Source organism: Artemia franciscana, chromosome 14, assembly GCF_032884065.1.
Source record: "Artemia franciscana chromosome 14, ASM3288406v1, whole genome shotgun sequence".
Taxonomy (NCBI): Eukaryota; Metazoa; Arthropoda; class Branchiopoda; order Anostraca; family Artemiidae; genus Artemia; species Artemia franciscana.
In genome coordinates this window covers 21,999,953-22,021,113 of record NC_088876.1, presented here as the reverse complement: position 1 = coordinate 22,021,113, position 21,161 = coordinate 21,999,953, and the positions used below count along the sequence as shown (strand labels likewise).

The window sequence follows — 21,161 nt, the reverse complement described above, 5'->3', positions numbered from 1 at the left end:
ATTGTTCTTTATTTTCAGATGAAAAACATTTTCTTATCTAATTTTTGCTCGTTTTTAAATAGTGTGGGGAAATCCAGCTCCCCTTCCATGACAAATTCCTTCCCCCACAAAGATTACCTCCCTGGAAAGTTCCTTCCACATCCAACACACCTCTGCCTGGAAAATTTCCCAAACAATTCCATTCTTGCTGAAAACTCCCCCCGGAAAATTTCTTGCAGACAATTCCGGCTTAAACATCTTCTTAGCACAATTACATTTGAAAAAGACTTTAATCTCTGATTGTTTTTCAAATCATGCCGGAAATATCCCTCCTTCCGTAGAAAAATTTTCCTACAAATCCCCCCCCTAGTAGAAAGTTGTTCCCACAGGAAATTCCCCCTGGAGAATTAATCCTGCAAAAAAAAAATCTCTCTCCCGGGGAAAGATCCTCTAGAAAATTCGAACGCGACGAAAATTTTCCTCGGACGACTCTCCCTAACATCTCCTCGTGCAAATTTGTTTCGGCAAAGAGAAAGTAAGACAAATTAAATAATTTCGTACAGGAATTCTGGCCAAACACCCCATCTTAAATTTTCCCCTAAGAAGCCCACCCCTCGAAACCTTCCCTCCCACGGAAGATTCTCCCCACTGGACTATCCTCCCAGTAAGGAATCGCCATCCCCTCGAAAATATCCGTGTACTTCCCAATAAAGAATGCTATATATAAACAATGGGCAAATTTCATGACTTACTGACCTTTACCCTGTGGCCAGGGGGAGGGGGTATGTTATCCCCAAAAGCATAGTTGCCGGATCTTTCGACTATTCTAAACAAATTTGCGCTTCAATCATTTTGGTCGTTTAAAAAGGACACTAGAACTTTGATTTTCCTTCGAAGGAGCCCTCTCTCTTTTTATTCTGGGAGTATTGTTTTGATACGATCTTCCGTGAAAAAAAAATAAAAATAAACACCCATCCCGGATCTTTCTTCTAGCAAAAAATACAAACTCTACATTTTCGCGGATGGGAGCTTGAAACCTCTACAGTAGGGTTCTTTGACACACTAAATCTGAGGGTGTGATTTTCATCAAGATTATTTAATTTGTAAGGGGCAACTCCCCCTTTTTTGAAAATAAGGTAAATTTTCTCAGACTCGTAGCTTTTGGTGGGTGACACTAAACTCGATGAATCTTATATATTTGGAATTAGCATAGTCTAATTCCAAACATTGATGAAAGAATTGGTCAATATTTGGAATTCAATATTTGATTTATCTATTGATGTCAAAATTCCATATTTTAGGGTTTCGGGTACTATTGAGGCGCATCGCTCCTTACTTACAGTTCGTTACCACGAACTGTTCGATTTTCAAGACGTATTTACGCTTAGGCTATTTTATTTCGTGACAGCTTGTGAAGCCTTTGCGTAAATTTAACACTTTGAGTTAAGCGTGGGATTTAATGAAAGTACAAACTAAAAGAAGTAATTGGATTCTAACCACAGACAAAATATGCTTGCATCGATTTGTTGGATTGTTTTGCGTTTGAAGCGGAATAATTGTATACCTTGCTATTTTCAGGCTATGGGAATTATAAAGGCTAGAGGTAATATGTCATTAGAGCGTCATGGCTTTATTCCAAACAACACATAATTACGTCAAACCAACTTCTGTTAGCGTTAAGAACCGAATCAAAATTCAGGATTGGAAAAAAATCTAATTCAAGATTTTAGGTCTCGGATTATTATTATTAAAAATTTTATTAAAAACAGAATCTGGTAATTCCAAGGTATGGTTGGATGTACAGACGGTGTGAAAAGAGTGCTGCCTGGGGCCTGTGCTATCACACATTCCCTCAAGGTTCAGTTGTTTGGGAGTATGCTAAATGAAAGAAACAGATTCCAATTAATTAGGCACTATTCATTAATCTTGGCCCCACGTTCCCCTGAAGATTTTAGTTTCTCAACTACTTTCCCAAGAGGAACCGAATCGCAGTCTCCTTTTGAGGGTGCTACAAAGAAGGATTTTCTGTCACGGTTTTAAATTTTTAAAACTGCGCAATAATTGTAATAATCCAGGAGTTACAGGAAAAATTGTAATTTATCCCTTGAAGACTATCTTCCTAGCCGTGTAGAAAACCATTCATAGATCTTTGCAGTTCTTAGACTGTATTGAATAAAAAAAAATAACAAGTTTTTTTTTGCAAGTAGGGAGCGACGTTAAACTTAAAACGAACAGAAACTATTCCGTATATGAAAGGGGTTATCCCCTTTTCAACCCCTTGCTCTTTACGGTAAAGTTGGACTCTCTCTCACAAGTCCACTTTTTAAAACAATAAAAAACTTAGCATAAGGAGTGAGGGGTTGAAGAGAGGAAAACCCCTTCCATATGCGGAATAATTTCTGTTCGTTTTAAGTTTTGATGTTGCTCTTATCTTGCAGTTGAAAAAACTTGTTTTTTTTTTATATATAATTACTGATCTTTTTTCAATTAATGCATGTTTTTATTTTGGTTCACCGCATATGAATAATTAAAACAAAATTTGCATGTTAATCTTTTTTTTTGCTAAATGGTTTTCTAATTGTTTTGATCGGACAATTTTGATAAAAAAAAGGATGGGGGAGGAGGCCTAGTTGCCCTCCAATTTTTAGTTACTTAAAAAGGGAAGTAAAGCTTTTTATTTTCTTAAGAATGTATTTATCAGTAATAAATATACACAACTTACGAATTAACTTATGTAACGAACTTCTATATTTGTATATTTTTATTACGTATATGGGAGGATTCTCACCCTTGTCAATACATTGCTTTTAACGCTGAAGCTTGAATTGTGTCCCAATTCTTTAAGAATGACCCCTAAATTACTAAGTTCGTAGAATAAATAGTTGAAGTTACTAAAAATACTTTAGCGTAAGGAGCGAGGTATTGTGGAGGGGACCCCCTTGTATGCGTAATAATTTCTGTTTGTTTTAATGCTGCTCCTTACTTCCAGCTGAAAACACTTTTTTTTTATTTATGTTTTCATTGTTTTTTGTTTTTTTTTTAAATAATGCCAGAAAATCCTGGCAATTCTCTTCTCTCGTGACAGGGTCCTACATGGAAAGATCCTCCCACGTAATCCTCTTCCACCAACCATTCCCCTCCCCTCGACGCGACAAGTCCCCCTGAAAATCTCTCAAGGGGACTTTTTATATGCAAACAATGGTCGAAGTTTGTAACTTGCAGCCCCTCCCCCAGGAACTGTGGGGAATTAAGTCGTCCCGAAAGACATAATTATTAGGTTTTTTGACTATGCTGAACAAAATGGTTATCTAAAAATTTTGATCCCGTAACTTTGGGAAAAAAAGAGCGTGGGAAGGGGCCTAGGTGACCTCCAGTTTTTGGTCACTTAAAAAGGGCACTAGAACTTTTATTTTCCGTTAGAATGAGCCCTCTCGCGATATTTTAGGGCCACTGGGTCGATGCGATCACCCCTGGGAAAAAACAACTGAAAAAAACAAACAAACACGCATCCATGATCTGTCTTCTGGCAAAAAATACAAAATTCCACATTTTTGTAGATAGGAGCTTGAAACCTCTACAATAGGGTTCTCTGATACACTTAATCTGATGGTAAGATCTTTGTTAGGATTCTTTGACTTCTAGGGGGTGTTTTCCCCTGTTTTCTAAAATAAAGCAAATTTTCTCAGGCTCGTAACTTTTGATGGGTAAGACTAAACTTGATGAAACTTATATATTTAAAATCAGCATAAAAATACAATTCTTTTGATGCAACTATTGGTATCAAAATTCCATTAGAGTTTCAGCTACTATTGAGCCAGATCGCTCCTTACTACAGTTCGTTAACACGAACTGTTTGATTAGCCTTTCTAATTGATGTACTTTGACACAGCCAGTAAAACATAACTGGTAGTATTCCCCATTAACTATAGTATATTCAAGTTTTTGGGTCCAATTACCTATACTTCTTTGCTGGCAAAGCTGTTGATACCAGATACTTGTGTCCACAAAGAGGTTGAGGGACTTGAGCACACCGGGACTCTCAATTTTTTTTTGCTAGGTCAGTAAGTCTGATTTGGTTTCTTTTAGAAGTGTTTCATATTTATTCGCACAAATTTTCTTCCAAGCTCTACGACTGTTTCTTGAGAGGCGTAGCGTAGAGGCGTAATATCTCCTTTAAAATATTGTCGTTTCTGCTCTATGATTAAATAAAAAAAACAAGTTTTTTAACTGAAAGTAAGGAGCGACATTAAAACTTAAAACGAACAGAAATTACTTCGTATATGAAAGAGGCTGCTTCCTCATCAACGCCCCGCTCTTTACGCTAAAGTTTGACTCTGTCTCTCAATTCTTCTTTTTAAAACAGTAAAAAACTTTAGCGTAAAGAGCGGGGCGTTGATGAGGAAGCAGCCTCTTTCATATACGAAGTAATTTCTGTTCGTTTTAAGTTTTAATGTCGCTCCTTACTTTCAGTTAAAAAACTTGTTTTTTTTTATTTAATTTCTGAACGTTTTTGAATCAATGCATGTTTTGATTTTGGCTCTCCGCAGAGGAATAATCAAAACGAAATTTGCATTTATTTTTTTTTGGCTAAATGGCTTTCTCATAATTTTGATCGAATGATTTTGAGAAAAAAAGAGCGGAGGAGGAAGCCTAGTTGCCCTCCGATTTTTTGGTTAATTAAAAAGGCAACTAGAACTTTTAATTTTGTACGAATATTTTTATTAGTAAAAGATTTGCGTAACTTATAAATTAGCTTACGTAAAGAACTTTTGTATTCTCATATTTTTATTACATATATGAGGGGGTTCACCCCCTTGTCAGATCCTCGCTCTTTACACTAAAGCTTAAATTTTGTCCCAATTCATTAAGAATGACCCCAGAATCACAAAAGCCGTAGAATAAATAGTTGAAATTACTAAAAATACTTTAACGTAAAGAGCGAGGTATTAGGAGGAGGTGAGCCCCTCAAATGGGTAATAATTTCTGTTTGTTTTAAGTTTTAATGCTGTTCCTTACTTCCAGCTGAAAGAACTTTTTCATATTTATTTTTTCATTGTGTTTTTAAATAATGCTAGTAAATCCTGCGCTCCCTTCATGGAAATTTTCTTCCCCCATGACAAACTATCGATGGAAAGTTCCCCCAGCATATCCCCCTCTTCTCAACCCCTCCCCCAACCAAAAAATCCTCCTGAAAACGCCTGTACACTTCCCAATAACCATTACTATATGTAAGCATTGGTCAAAGTTTGTAACTTGTTGCCCCTCTCATGGGGACTGTGGGGGAGTAAGTCGTCCCCAAAGACATAGTTATAAGGTTTTTCGACTGCGCTGAATAAAATGGCTATCTCAGAATTTTGATCCGTTGACTTTGGTGAAATAATTAGCGTGGGAGGGGGCCTAGGTGCCCTCCAATTTTTTTGGTCACTTAAAAAGGGCACTAGAACTTTTCATTTCCTTTAGAATGAGCCCTCTTGCAACATTCTAGGACAACTGGGTCGATACGATCACCCCTGGGAAAAAAAAAAAACAAACAAACAAATAAACACGCATCCGTGATCTGCCTTCTGGCAAAAAATACAAAATTCCACATTTTTGTAGATAGGAGCTTGAAACTCCTACAGTAGGGTTCTCTGATACGCTGAATCTGATGGTGTGATTTTTGTTAAGATTCTATGACTTCTAGGGGGCGTTTCCCCCTATTTTCTAAAATAACGCAAATTTTCTCAGGCTCGTAACTTTTGATGGGTAAGACTAAACTTGATGAAACTTATATATTTAAAATCAGCATTAAAATGCGATTCTTTTGATGTAGGTATTCGTATCAAAATTCCATTTTTTAGAGTTTTGGTTACTATTGAGCCGGGTCGCTCCTTACTACAGTTCGTTACCACGAACTGTTTGACTACGGCACTGGTTTTACAAAATATGTCTTAGTGGACCTAAAGAAAATCTTGCTTGATTTTTGACTGGGGATGGCCATGTTTAGGGGTGAGAAAATGGTTCAAAAAATATATTTGTTTCAATTTTTGGAATTTTTTATCAACTACTAGACCTTACAGAAGCCGGGAACCCCTGAACCCTCGTGTAAAGGACTATTAGTTTTATTACTGTAGATCCGTACAGTTGTAAGCCAGCTTAAGTTCACTTATGGGCAAACAATTCTCCTCTATTCCACTCTGTTTCAAGTTTTACTTTTGTTACTTCTCAATACATTTAGTGAATTTTTAAAACTGCGTCAGATCGTTGTCAGGGGCGTCAAAAAGCCTTTTTCTTAAAGTCTAAGCACAATGCTTAAAGCTCAAAGCCCACAGCGATACTGATTTTTGGAATCAGGTAAATTCAGGTCCGTTCACAAAAAATGATTAGTTGACATTCAGAACCGAATGTAGCCAATTCCACTGTTACATCAAAAATTAAGGGAACAAATTGTGGAGATGGTTAGCTTCAAGATTTAAATACATGCTTTAATACATGCTAGAATCTGAGCTTTAATACATGCTAGAATCTGATCGATAGTATCAGGTAATACCTCCGACTGAGACATCCTGAATAAATGCGTGAGGCAACGTTCAACTACCAGTATCAGTTTTGGATCGACTCTAGAACTCAAAATTCGATGATGTTGGGCTCAATTTCAAAATAAGATTCGAGTCGAGCAGTGTACAGAGGAGTTCTAAACTAGATCTTCCTCATACAGACTGAAAGTAATCTGATTATGTCTTGAAATTAAATTCTACATCATAGAATTTTGAGTTTTGTACCAAACAGTTGGTGATAACGAAGTTTAAGTTCGGAGCGACTCTTCCCAATAATAAACTAAACTATAAAAAAAATCGGTAAAAATTAATGCATCTAAAGAGTTATCTTTTTATGCTGAGTCCAAATATATAAAATTCGTTAAGTTTAATGTTGCTCATTGGAAGCTACGAACCTAAAAAAAATTGCCTGATTTTTGGAAAGGCTGGAAATATCCCCCAGAATTCAAGTAATCTTATTGAAAATTACGCAATCAGATCACAATAAACCGACAAATCACAATAATCAGACACAATAATCAGATCACATTATCAGAGAACCCTATTGCAGAGCATGTATACTTATTGTTTTTGTGTGTACGGTTTTTTTTCTTTTCTACAGGGGTGATTGTATCGAACCAAAAGTCTTAGAAGATAGAAATCAGAAGATAGGCTTATATGAACGAAGATTAAAAGTTCTAGTACTTTTTTAAGCGAACAAAATGTATGAAGGGCAAGTAGACCCTCTCCAATGTCCCTTTTTTCCTCAAAAACATCGGATTAAAATTTTAGATAGCCATTAAATTCAGGATAGTTGAAATTTACAGTAACTAAGCCTCTGAGGATGATAAGATCCCCCAGAGCCCATGGGGAAAAGGCTGTAAGTTAATTTTTTTCCCATTGTTTACATATAGTATTATTTAAGGTAATACACAGAAATTTTTTAGGGGGACTTTCCGTGGTAGGAGGGGAAACTTTCCACGGGAAGAATTTCCTATGGCGAGGAATTTTCCAGGAGAAAATTTAAACTAAGGGGAGAAGGGGGATTTTATTGAATGGTTTGAAAAACGGTCAGCCATTAAATATAAGATAGGACTGAAAATAAGAACCAATATTAAAATTTAAAACGACTGGAAATTATTCCGTATATGAGGGGACACTAACCCATCCTCATTCCTCGCTCTTTGCACAATAGCTTAACTTTTTATCTCAATTCCTTAAGAACGAATCAATGAACATAAGCTAAAACTCTTTGTTTAAGTTCCATAAGGACGACTTCGTAAACACATGGGCCTCAACACTGCTTGTAGAATCACATTGTGAATATACAGGCCGGTTGAAAGCTGCAGAAATTTTTTGCAGAAATTTTTTGCATTTGTGGTCTCTTTTAAGCCAGGGACATACCCAGACCATCCCTTCGTGATGCATGTTCTGGTTGGGCTAAATTCTAGGGTAAAGTTAGATATGTACACATGAGGGTTTTGAGTCAGGCTCCTCTTCCAAAATATTATAACCGTCTATTATCTTTAGGATTCAATGCATAGTGTACCTGTTTTTACTATTCAACAACGGTACAATTTCTCCCCCCCCCCAACTCCTGGAATAAATTACTGGGAAAGAGCTGGGTTTGAACCACTTAGTTCAAAACAGCCGCAATTACCAACTCATCAACAACCTCTGCCCTACTTAATAAAAAGGCCTCAAAATGTCCTTAAACACACATCTTCCACTTCTTTATGGAGCGCTTATGCTTATGTGCCGAAACTGGGATGTAGGCCTACTCGTTGCTGTTATCTCAGATAGGCTACTCCAAAGTTACGACCTAACTAGGATTCTTTTGCTCTCTCATACATACTTAAGTGACGAAGGATATATTTGTCCACAAATATAGTAATTTTTAATCCCCATACTGAGACAGCCATATCAAGACGGAACTAGACTTAGTCTCCTTAGAAAGCACAAAAGCAGTGCACATGTTGCCTCCCTCTCTTCTGGCCTCCCTCTCTAAGTGCCTTTCATCATCAGCGTCGATTGAAATTAACGAGATTGTATACTGTAAGCCTGACTTCTTTTGATGAATTTAGTAATAATCACCAATAGGCATCTGGCCAGCGCACCGTCAATTTTGTTATAATTAGCTTATCATATTAATTACACCTAGTCGCTATGCTAAGAGAATTTATGATTTGATTAATATGACTCATAGAATTCCAACATTATCAAATAATTTTCACTTGTTCCTATATTGCTTTCTTAGCGATTAGGGAAGTTGCGTGCAAATTCGTATAAATAAATCATGTCTACGCATTTGTTTACCTCCAGTCGAATTATGAGTCCCTAAAGGCTATTATGTTGCCATTGCTACAATGAAAGGCGGTGCCGTTTTACGCTCTAAGGATGAAAAAGAACATCCAAGAGCCATCTAAAATCACACAGATTATTGAAAAGGGATATAAATTTTGGTTGTTGATTATGAAACAACTTTCAGTTATTGTTTACTTGATACTATATTTGTTTTCAAGTAGTGTACTGATTTTATGCCATATTCATAACAAACTACTTTATCCAAGATGGCGTGCTAGAGCAGAGGAGGGGGGGCATTTGTTTCTGCCCATGCTGCAAAGTCGATCGCGTTTCCATATATTTAATAAAGCTTCTTGATATTTAAATAGAAACATCTTCCGCATGGACTCCTAGCAAAAAATGTGGGTCTGATTCTCCGTCTAAAACGGGAAGGGGGTAAATTTGCTTATTCCATATAGCACTGGAAATGATTGTCCAAAAACATGTAATCGTTGTTTAAAAGCAAATGAATAATCTACAAATATTTACATATCGCAATTTTAAAGTAAGTGCCTTCTCACATAATAATGACATATTTACAAAATCCTGAAATATGTATATATATATATATATATATATATATATATATATATATATATATATATATATATATATATATATATATATATATATATATATATATATAAATGGCAATTAGACAACATTATCCCTATTATCTAAATACTTGTCAAAGGTACATATTTGTGATTACCCCAGAGGATTCTTTACGGTCAAATATTCATCAGAACGATGATTAAAAAATAGATAACTCAGAATAAGAAATTCTACATTATTGTTATAACACTGATTTTGATATATAAACTTAGTCCTTGACTTGAGCTACTAAGAAGCCAACATTATTTCTTGTACAGCCGACAAAATTATTATGTTTTTAGATCGCTTTAACAAAATAGTAAATAAAAAATAATGGTACTGAACATAAGACAATAAATCATTAATAAAATTGGAAAATGTGAACAGATTTAAGATCAAATTAAATTTTAAAAAATACTATGTTTTTCTAAAGGGTATTGCAAATTAATAAAAAACAGAAATTGATACATATAATATTTTGAGCGTTTTTATCTCAGTATATATTATATACTATTCTTTTTGAAGTTCTGAACAATTCTTTTGAAGTTCTATCTCACTAGTTTTTCTCTTCTGTTATTGCTTTAACTACAAAGAAAGGTGCAGTACAAGCATGAAGATGAAGATGGTTTTTATGCGCATACAGATTATTAATACAATATATTTTTTTAATGTAGGCGATGCATGGAAATTTTTCATTCAAATATTTTTAGTACCACTTAAATGTCAGTACAACGCAATAAAGCTTTCTTTATCCCAGATCACCCCCACTAGGATATAATGTTGTACAAAAAAGCTTTTAAAACGGATCAAAAATGTTTTTATACGCTTTGTTATGAGTCGAACAATTTTTTTTAGGAGGGAGTGTTCAAACCCTTTACCCCCCTTCCCCGGATACGGCTTTGATAAAGTTTATAAAAACTTAAGCTATTTTTTCTTGACAGTAAAAAATTTTACGATTAGCGGCTTTCTTTCCACAATCGGAAAGTAAAATAAAAATAAAATCTGGCGTTCTAGAGGCCTTAAATTCACTCGGAAATTGAGAGAAAAAAAATTTGGAATGAAGGAAGTTACATAACAGAGTCTGGCAAAATCTCTTACTGTCCTTAGACGAAAGTTTTTAAAATAAAACTTTATATTTTCAGATAAATAATGAAAGGAGATTTCATTTTTACTACAGAAACACTTTATTTTTCTTTTTTTCATTTTTTGTTCACATGAACTATTTCTGGTCGTATGAACTAGTGATAATATTTATGTATCCAGTGATGGTAGTTCAGATCATGGGGAATAATAAAAACTAATCTAACACAAACCTGGAATACGGCCAATTACTGACCTAACTTACTTGAAGAAAGCTACAATTATTGAAAGGTGTGTCTAATTATAGTAAAAAAAAATGGAAAAACACACCTTATTTGAATATAATACTTAGAAAAAAGAGGGATAAATAAAAACGAACATATTTTATTTATGTAAACCAACATGTTGTTTTAGTTGAAGAATAAACAGTTATTTATATATTTCTATAATCTCGGCGTGTTTTTTTTTCTGATTTCAACACAGTAATTTATAATTTACCAACGCTACTGCTTAAAACTGGAAAATTATCTCTAAAATGTTCCAGTCAGTACACGGTACTCTATTTGCTGATGCTCTCAAATACTTGAGCATAGTTACTCAGGAGTAGCTGAAATTTTAGTACAGAACATTAATGATATTGCTTAACGAATATTTTCAGAAAAAGTGAAAAATTAAAATATTTTCCTTCGGCGTATTTTCAAGTCTCCCATTAAGACATTGTTGCTGATTCACAAAAATTTGAGGGGAGGGGGCAAAAATGTAGTTTTTCAATATGGGGGAAGCATAGGGGCATATTTACCTCCCCCCAATTGAGGCCACTGATTAAACATAATTTGTTATATTATAACGGAAAAGACAAAGCAGTAGTTAGTAATGTGTTTTCAAAAAAAAAAATGGAAGAAGCAAACAGGTGATAAAATAGTAAATAGATAAATGTATACGTAAATGTCACTTATAGTAAAATATAAGTCAACTAATCTATGCATAATTGGAATCGGTAAACTGGTGGTGAAATGGGCTGGTAAGTGATTAAAACATAGACGAATATCAGACATAGTAACTAAAATAACAGTTGCTAACTTATAGGTCAGTACCACATACTTGATTAAGAGGGACATAAATAGGAGTGTAAAGACAGTAAGCCTTTAGAAAATCTACTCAATATAGACCTTTGCCAATATTGTCTGGCGTAAGGTCTGTTTCGTATCTGGCGTAACGAAATCGATAAGTTTATCAAAGAAAATTATTCAGAAGCTTTGGATTCAAAGCAAAAGGGAAGCAGAAAATATATTTGAATAACGTTATGAGCCCTTCGACAAAATTCCATGTAATAATTAGTAAGATGATGCGAATGCAAGATGTTTTTTAGCAATGGACATTGAAGCAGCCGACTATGACCATATGAAATCTTTTTTCATTAAAGCTGGAAATTATATGCTACCGAGTTGTTTTTTTTACGAAGGAATAAAAAAAATTAATTATATATTCCTGTAAAACATTAAGATTTTTTTTGTTTGTTCGTCAGGTTTTGAAATTTTCCAAGATTTTAAAGCCAACTTTTAATTGAATTTGTTAATTCCTAGTGCATCGGATGCCAAAATTTCCAAATGAAGTATAGTAGAGAAAAATTTTTCAATAGTAAAAATATAGAAGATCATAAAAATTTTAGGAACAATATTTTAACTTGAAATGGTAAAATGATTCATTTTTAAGTACATATTTAAACACAAATGCATCATTTCTTCAACCGGATGAGACGCATAAGACATGCCTTTATACTAAGTTCTATGAGACAACAGAAGTGTGGCTAAATTGTTATCCTGTATATCTTTTTCAAAGTAAAATCTTCAGAAAATATAAACTTTTGTAAAGCTACTGAGCACCTTTTTTTTACAAAATAAGACTCAAGTTTCTTAATTTTTTTACAAACTTGTGAAATACGTTGAATAACGGTGATATATGAGATTGAGCAAAAATAAGTTTCTGTTAGTAGATTTTAACAAAAAGAAACATATGCGCAATTTAAAGAAATAAAACATACATGCAGTTTTCCCTGAAGTCGTAAAATTTTTCTCAATTTTGGATTTAATAATCAACAACAAAAGTCAACCTTTCATAAACACAAAAAATAAAAAAATAAAAATTACAGTTAAAGGTTTTTTATATGCATATTTTATGTTTTCAATCACTTTTGGTCAGAAAGGCGGCTATTCAATGGAAGTCATAAATGCATGTGTTTTCAATTGTTTAAACACCGCTTTAAAGCGTAAATAACTCCCTAAAAAGGTTTTTTTTCAAAATGTAACAAGAATTTACAATTTGAGCTGTTTTTTAAAATGGCACTGGTTGTGCTAATGGAGCTTAAAAAATCTAAGAACAATTCTTAGTTTTTTTCCTCTTTTTTGCACAAAGCTTAAAAAAATTAAGATATACCTGTGAAGAGCTATTGAAACATTTTATGTTTTAAGTAATCATTAATAGAAAGTATTATAGCGAATTCAAGAGATAAGAAAATTGAAACAAGAAAGTCCTAGAATTTGTCGGAAAATACACCATTCTCATGCAATGTTCCCTTGTCGTAAAAAATCGATAATCTGACAAGGGTGATTCTTTTAAACAGACGAAAACTACCTGCTAAACTTTCAGCAAAATCAAGTTGTAAAACTAGTTTTTTCGCAAAGGATTGCAAAAAGGTATGCTATTTAGAATTGCAAACGAAAGGAAAAATGGCAGATACCTGTTGCGTACAATGAGGGCGGCATATCTGAGGCATAGGCTCGAATCCCATAACCGTCATGTGAAAAGCATCCTGCTTCGGCTCTCCTGACATCTTGAGGGTCTAAATAACCGGCTACACTGGGAGAAACACCCATTTGCGTAGGATTTGCACCAAGAGGATGAGGGTGAGGATGTCCATGAGGCTCTGGAACTCTACCTCCATACCCATAAGCACACCAGGCTTGACCGAACTGTACGGAGGGGTCAACACTACTAGAAAGCATTCCAGGCCCTGAACCTGAATTAGTAGGCGCGCTAACATATTTGCTATATTCTGCTGGCCAAAAGGGTATTGAAGGTTTTCTATCTGTATTATAGTAGGCTGCCGCGGCTGCAGCCATATTGTCTCTAAGGTGTTGAGTATGGTATGTAAGGTCAAAAGGAGCAGTGGTACTCGAAATAACGTGACCGTCTACAGAATAGGCCCAAGACTGGGCGGTATGGCGTACACTATCAATTGTATCTGAATCTAACTGGTTTGAATTGCAATATGTTGATGTCCTTTTTGTTGAATAGGGGCTAGAAGTAGTGATAGGGGATATTGCACTTTCCCCAGAGGTTCTTTGAGACGGCACAGAGGCCGGGCTTTCTTCGAAAATCCCACCCGAGTTCATAGTGATGGGGCTACAAGGTGCCCCATACAATATTGCATATCACAGAAATTGCACTTAGGGTCAACACTTAAATTGCAAAACAGTAGTTCACAGTCTTGTGACAAAATCGAAATGACCAGTTAAAGATATTTTATGAGCACTCAAATCCAGGTAAACTAAGCATACACTGGTTTATTGATGTTAACTTCACATTTACGTTGCCACGAAATGGGTTTTTATCACTAAACATTTTCCCCGAAATCTACCTGAAGTGCCTGCAACGGACGCGCCAATCGTTTTGCGTGAAATACAGGCTGCCGACACTATAAACTCCTCCAAAGTGCCGACGTAAAAACGTCCGCCTTCAAATGGGCCAGCCTCAACATTCAAACTACACTACTATATCTTGCATTTTAAAGAGTGCTCCGGCGAAGAACTTTTCGCGAAACAAGACACGGCTGCGCGCTTCTACATATTTGCAAAAAGCCCTCTCAGAGTAAAAAATACCGCTAGATGCCATTGTGTGAAAAAAAAGATGCAATAAAATTTACAGTCTTGATCTAGCTTGCTTAAAGGGTTTGTTGAAAATAATTTGAGTCGTGCTAATTTAGCAATTGATATTCATTTTTTAACTTGAAAATTCGATTTCGCAATTTTGAAATGAGACACCTCTTGAAAATGGGAGTGAAATTTGTATTCAGAAAATTAAAGGCTATTGCATAAACATTTATTTTGATATTTCAAATAACATTTTCCAAGTTATTATTCTTCTATCTATATTTAATATATTCAATTTTATATCCTAAAATAAATGTTTATCCTACATTATTTATGAATAAGTGTTTCTTTTTTTCTATTCTGTTTGAAATATACTAAGTCTATGGTCTCCAACAGACTAATACTTATGTAGGGGCGAATATTCCTACGATTTTAGTCAAATTAGCAATTAATTCGAGAATTTCCATAAAAATGGAATCTCAATATTGCATTCCAGAACCGAAAATAAGACAGTCTCTTGTAAAGGGTATTAAAAAGAGTTTTTTTTTTTTTTTTTACATATAAGCTCAGGATATTGTTTTTGGATATATTTTCTGTATGCTCAGAAGAGTATACAGAATTGTATAGGACTGAATTGCATGCAATTCAGTCCTAATATCGGTATGGAAAATTACATTCTTAGGGTTGAAATACCCATTTCTTTCATGAACATATGTTTCATACTTTTTATTATTCTGATTGAAATATTTTTAGTTTTAATTTTCATGTTATTAGTTATTTAATGTTAGTTTTTTGTTTTTGTTTTTTTATTCTTAAAAACATTAAGACTTAGTGAAGGAACCAATATCTAAATAAATTTCTAGTTAAACCCCAGCTACAAGTCAACGGAAGAAGACAACTTTATTTTGCAAGTTTTTCAACAAGGATGCCAATTTATCAATTCATCCTAGAGCCAAAATTAACTGGAAAACATAATAAGAATATATTTAACTAAAAAAAACATAAAAAAATCGAAATTATTTATTCAAACTAAGAACAAGTAAAATAATACTTGCTTTAAAAACACAGAATAAATAGATTCTTCCACTGTTAACTCAGATTACAATATATTTGCTATTTGAAAAAAGTAGTAAAGAAAGGAAAAACTTTAAAAAGACTAGTAGCAGATAGACTTACAAACTATAAGGTATCTAGGAAAAGTAAAATTTTTTTACTCATGCAAAATTTTATAGAGTATTATAAGTTATTAAAATAAGGAAATTCTCTAGTGACTAAAGTTCGTCATGTCTATTTTTCACGTTTTGCCAGAATTTGCTGCTTTTTTGGTCAGTAGAACAAAGAAATAGAATAAATCTATTTATTCATTTTGTAAGCAGTGTTCGATACTTTGGCTAAGGGATTTAGTATTTCTGTAGCTGATTAAATTTAAAAAAAAATTAACTGAAATTAAGGAACAACATTAAAACTTAAAACGAACAAAAATTATTCAGTATATGAAAGGGGCCTTCCTCAACACCCCGCTCTTTATGCTAAACTCTTTTATTATTTTAAAAAGTATAGTTGTGAGAAAGAGTCAAACTCTAGCATAAATAACGGGGCGTTGAGGAGGGAAGAGTCCCTTTCATATACGGAACAATTTCTGTTCGTTTTAAGTTTTAATATCGCTCCTTACTTTCAGTTAAAAAAAAACTTGTTTTTTATTTAATTTCTGAAATTTTTGAATTAATGCAGGTTTTGATTTTGACTCACCGTACATGAATAATTCAAACGAAATTTGCATAGTAATTTTATTTTTTTGGCTAAATAGCTTTGTCAAAGTTTCCATCGGATGATTTTGAGAAAAAAGGGCGGGGGAGAGGTCTAGTTGCCCTCCAACTTTTGGTTGCTTGAAAAGGCATTTAGAACTTTTAATTTCATTTGTGAACGTTTTCATTAATAATAAATATATGTAACTTACGAATCAACTTACGTAATGAACTTCTGTATTCGTATATTTTTATTACTTATGTGAGGGGGTGTTCCAATTTCTTAATAATGACCCCTGATTCACAGAGGCCGTTTAATTAGAATAAACAGCTCTTTAGAAATTACTAAAAATACTTTAGCTTAAAGAGCGAGATATTAAGGAGGAGACGAACCCCCTCATATACGTAATAATTTCTGTTTGTTTTAAGTCTTAATGCTGTTCCATACTTTCAGCTGAGAAAAACTTGTTTTTCATTTATTTTCTTATTGTTTTTTTTTTAATAATGCTGAAAAATCCAGCGCCTCCTTTATGGAAATTCACTTCCCCAATAATAAAATCCTTTATGGAAAGATTCTTCCCTGTAACCCTCTCCCACGACCCACCCCTGCCCCAACCAGAAAAAATCCCCCCTGAAAACGTATGTATGCTTCCCAATAACCATTACTATATGTAAACAGTGGGCAAAGGTAATAACTTGCAGCCCTTTCTCCGGGGACTGTGGGGGATTAAGTCGTCCTCAAAGATATTGTTATTAAACTTTTCGACTGTATTTAATAAAATGGCTCTCTCAAAATCCAGTCCGGTGATTTTGGAGAACAGATGAGCGTGTGAGGAGGCCTAGCTGCCCTCCAATTCTTGGTCACTTAAAAAGAGCACTAGAACTCTGAATTTCCGTTAGAATGGGCCCTTTCACAACATTCTATGACCACCGGGTTGATACGATCACCCCTGGGAAAAAAAAATACAAATAAACACGCATCGGTGATCTCTCTTCTGGCAAAATATACAAAATTCCGCTTTTTTGCAGATAGGAGCTTGAAAACTCTACAACAAGGCTCTCTGATGCGCTGAATCTGACGGTATGATTTTCATTAAGATTCTATGACTTTTAGGAGGTGTTCCCCCTATTTTCTAAAATAAGGCAAATTTTCTCAGGCTTGTAACTTTTGATGGGAAAGATTAAAGTTGACAAAACTTGTATATTTAAAATCAGCATAAAAACCCAATTCTCAAGATATATCTATTTGTATCAAAATGTCATTTTTTAAGGTTTTGGTTACTATTGAGCCGGGTCACTCCCTACTACAGTTCGTTACCACGAGCTGTTTGAAACAAAAAACAATGAAACCAGTAGACTTGTAAATGTCTTTCTGAGATTTCTTACTTCTTTTGTCCGTAGTAGAGATGAGCACAGAGCGCTTTCAGTCCCTCACCTTCACTCAAAACATCAGAATTTTTTACCTTTTTCTCGATATTTACTTTTACTTTTAGTAATATGCACCTAATTTTCTTAGTGGGTGGGGAGGGGGTATATTATATAGGTATATTATATATTATATAGAGCGGATTTTTTTTTAATAGCCACATGATAAAGATGAATTCTATAATTATTTAGTTCATTAATTTTTTTTTTTTTTTTTTTTTTTTTTTTTGCAATGTGTTAATATTTGTGATTTGGTAAATTTTATCATATTTAGTTTACCTATTGTTGCTAAAAAGAGGGATATATTAACAGGATAAGCTTGTTTTGGTGTTACTTGGTTGTTTTACATTTGCTTTTTTTTCATAGGCATGTATTTTGGGGGTGATACCTGACACGGGGATGCCATGGATATTCTGTGGTAGCCACAACACTTGGCTGGGTAGAGAATTTAAAGCGGTGAAACCCTATAGGCCAGTGTATTCTCCTGATGAGCCCTTGTGTTGGGTTGTTGCCTCTGAATTATTTGTCTTTATTATTTTTTCTATTGTTTGGTAAATGACGACTTATACTTATTGACGACATGACTGCCTGTCCATGGATTATTCTGTATGGTTGATTGTGTTTGGCTATGCTGTTTGACCTATGTGATTGTATGGATGAGTAGGGTTAATGCCTCATTCAAGTCCTGGTCTATATTAATCACTAATTTAGGAAAACAGTCTTCCTTTTCTCCTTCTGTCTTTTTTTTATGTGTTTGTGCTGTTGCATTGGTGATTTCTCTTTTCATGATAAAACACCACTTGTTTAAATTATATATTATGCAAAAATTTACGATATAATTCTTTTCTCAGTTCTTCTGTAAATCATTTTTCCAAAGAAGCATATCTTTTATGGCTATAATTTTTAACGTGTTCCTAATTTATTATTAATAAGTCATACTATTACCATTACTCTAGTGTAATAACATAATCATCTAATCAATAATTACAATAACTCAGTATAATGAACTTAAATCCTTTCAAGGTCAAGACCGTCTACTTTTATGGAGTGTGGTTAAGTCGTCACTAGGGTCCAAATTTACATACTCTTAATTTTGCAGTTTTCAGAATCTGGTGGTTTGGCAGTTCTTAATTTGGGTATATCCTTTATGGCGCACACTTGGAAAAAGGGTAGGCCCTAGAACAAACAATGACAACTTAGTTTCCATGGGCCTTGAAAATAGATGGTGCTTTGGTAAATGTCCCACTTAATCATTTGGTAAATACCGCACATTATAACATTTGAACCGTTATAAAAAAAAAATTATTTACATCTTGATTGGCTTTATCCTAAGGAGGACGGCAAAGACTATGGAAGATATGAAATGAAATGGGAAAGTAAAACTATCTAAACACAGAGTATGCAGATGACCCAAGTATTCTAGATAAAAATGTTAGCAAAATATACGGATTTCGGCAGATTTAGGGTTCAAGGTGAAAGAATAAGTTTGAAAATAAATTTTAAGAAGACTAATTCGCTTAGAAAAGAATAAACTAGGGTGAAGAAGAGATGTTGGGCATCGAGAAAGTCGATCACGTTTATAGCTTCACTTACCTAGATAGAGTTATAAGCAACGATGGGGGCACTGAAGATGTAAAAAAAAGAATGGTAAAGGCCCAGGGTGTTTTTTTACAGTTGAAGAAATTTGGGAGAATAGGAAGATGATGTTGCGAACAGAGATTGTAAAACTGGAAGCTACGGTAATGACCGTGATCATGTATGGCCCTGAAACATGGGCGCTTTGAAAGGCAAAGGAAGATTTGTTAAACGTTTTCTCGAAGAATTTTCTCAGAAAAAATCTAGGTACACGTTTGACAGAACATATGTCAAGCCGTAAGCTGTACAAAAAAAATTTCCCATCTTACTTCCTAGGACTATAACGAAAGAAAAGTTCGAGACAGCTCAGACACGTTTTATAGATGAAGGATGACAGTTTACCAAAAATGTTCTTTTCTCATTCGTCTGCAGCCAAATGAAATATAGGTTGTCCTTGAATGGAGTGCGATGAAACTCCATTTCATCTCAGTTGGAACTTCATGGGAGGGGGTAAAGATTGAAGCTATGAATAGATTAGATGGGAGGAAGAGTGTGCGTGCACAGCTGTGCTGTAATCAGGCACCTTGATGCTGCAGTGAGCTGCTAGAAGTGGTAATACACTGATTTTAACAACTCTCCCCCAATATATCGATTCATGAAAATTTCAATTTACGTGGCATGCTCAGTTTTTACTGACTATTGGAGACAATAACTATCTAGTCAATGCTAAAATTTAATTATGAGATTCCGTCACATCTAAAAAGTACTTAGAATCTTCAGCTATTTTAATTACACTGGAAATCAAATAACGAAAAGGTATAAAAATTATATGAGAGTGAATCCACTTTTAGACGAAATCTACTCAGAACTTTATGGTTGAGGGATATGATTTTTTGCAATGTAGAACGTTTTATGGTATTAAAATGCTAAGCCACTGTTTTTCATAAAAGTTAGTAATTAGTTCTGTTTAAGTTGTTTAGTTTCAGCTCTGTATTTCAAACTCTTAGTCGGCATCCAGCTGAGTTCTGCAATCACGAGAAAATAATCAAAGTTAAGTAGCTCGTCTGAATGCAAATTTTTACAAATTGAAAAGAAACCTAGGCACATATGGGTAAGCACAAAAAAAGAAACCATAATTGTGAGAGTTAAAATTGATATTTTTATTGAAAAGACTCAGTGATCCACTTGTAGTCAACATACAAGCAGAGGCGTAGCTACAGTATTTTTACTGGGGGTGCAAAGGGGGTACTATTGAAATAAATACTATCTAAGTGGTAGCAATGGGGTCAAGGAGGGAAGACCCCCTCCCCCTTTGCCCCAAATAATTTTTCAATAATTAGGAAAAAGAACTATTAATTATCGATTAGCTTTAAAAATGTTGCTCGTATTAAATGTCAAATCTGCTCTTTACTTTGAGCAGATATTTTTTTTTATTAATCCGTGATCATTTTTAACATAAGAAAAACGAGAAAAATAGACGTCCATTACACTTCAAATTATGTTCCACATTTATATTTTTTCTAAATATACTACCTTTTAAACCTTATCATCAAGTAAAAATGTGAGCCTAGTTAACGGCAAAATTGAAAAAACGTTCTATGATTCCTGTTTTCCCACATTTGATCATGTAAATTTTTTCCTTGATATTTAAGGTGCTTTTCAATCAGTTCGTGGTAAAGAACTGTAGTAAGGATGACCCGGCTCAATAGTAAGCAAAAGTCTAAGAAACGGAATTTTGATTCTAACAGATACATCAAAAGAATTGGATTTTTATTCTGATTTTATATATACAAGTTTCGTCAAATTTAGTATAACCCATCAAAAGATATGAGCCTGGGAAAATTTGCCTTATTTTGGAAAATAGGGAGAAACACCACCTAAAATTCATAGAATCTTTACGAAAATCACACCATTGCATTCGTAGAAGAATTGTAGAAGTTTCAAGCTCCTATCTACAAAAATATGGAACTTCGTAATTTTTGCGAGAAGACCGATCACGGGTGCATGTTTTTTTTTTTTTTTTTTTTTCTCAGGGG

The 21,161-nt window shown here is 34.2% G+C and overlaps 1 protein-coding gene and 1 long non-coding RNA gene across 4 annotated transcripts in view; one reads left to right on the top strand and one right to left on the bottom strand.

Annotated features, from left to right (window-relative positions):
- Nucleotides 1-14,311, bottom strand: part of LOC136035453 (homeobox protein php-3-like) — a 43,985-nt gene extending 29,674 nt beyond the window's left edge. The window contains exon 1 of the mRNA XM_065717270.1: nucleotides 13,249-14,311. Coding sequence (XP_065573342.1) covers nucleotides 13,249-13,903 — 655 coding nt within the window. The 5' untranslated portion in view covers nucleotides 13,904-14,311. The remainder of the gene's footprint in view (nucleotides 1-13,248) is intronic.
- The window catches only part of LOC136035454 (uncharacterized), a 136,007-nt gene that overhangs the window by 961 nt on the left and 113,885 nt on the right, over nucleotides 1-21,161 (top strand). The window contains exon 2 of one of the 3 annotated variants that reach the window (XR_010619427.1): nucleotides 17,155-17,206. The exons of the other annotated variants lie outside the window; for them this stretch is intronic. This is a non-coding gene — a long non-coding RNA (uncharacterized LOC136035454). The remainder of the gene's footprint in view (nucleotides 1-17,154; nucleotides 17,207-21,161) is intronic. 3 annotated transcript variants of the gene reach the window in all.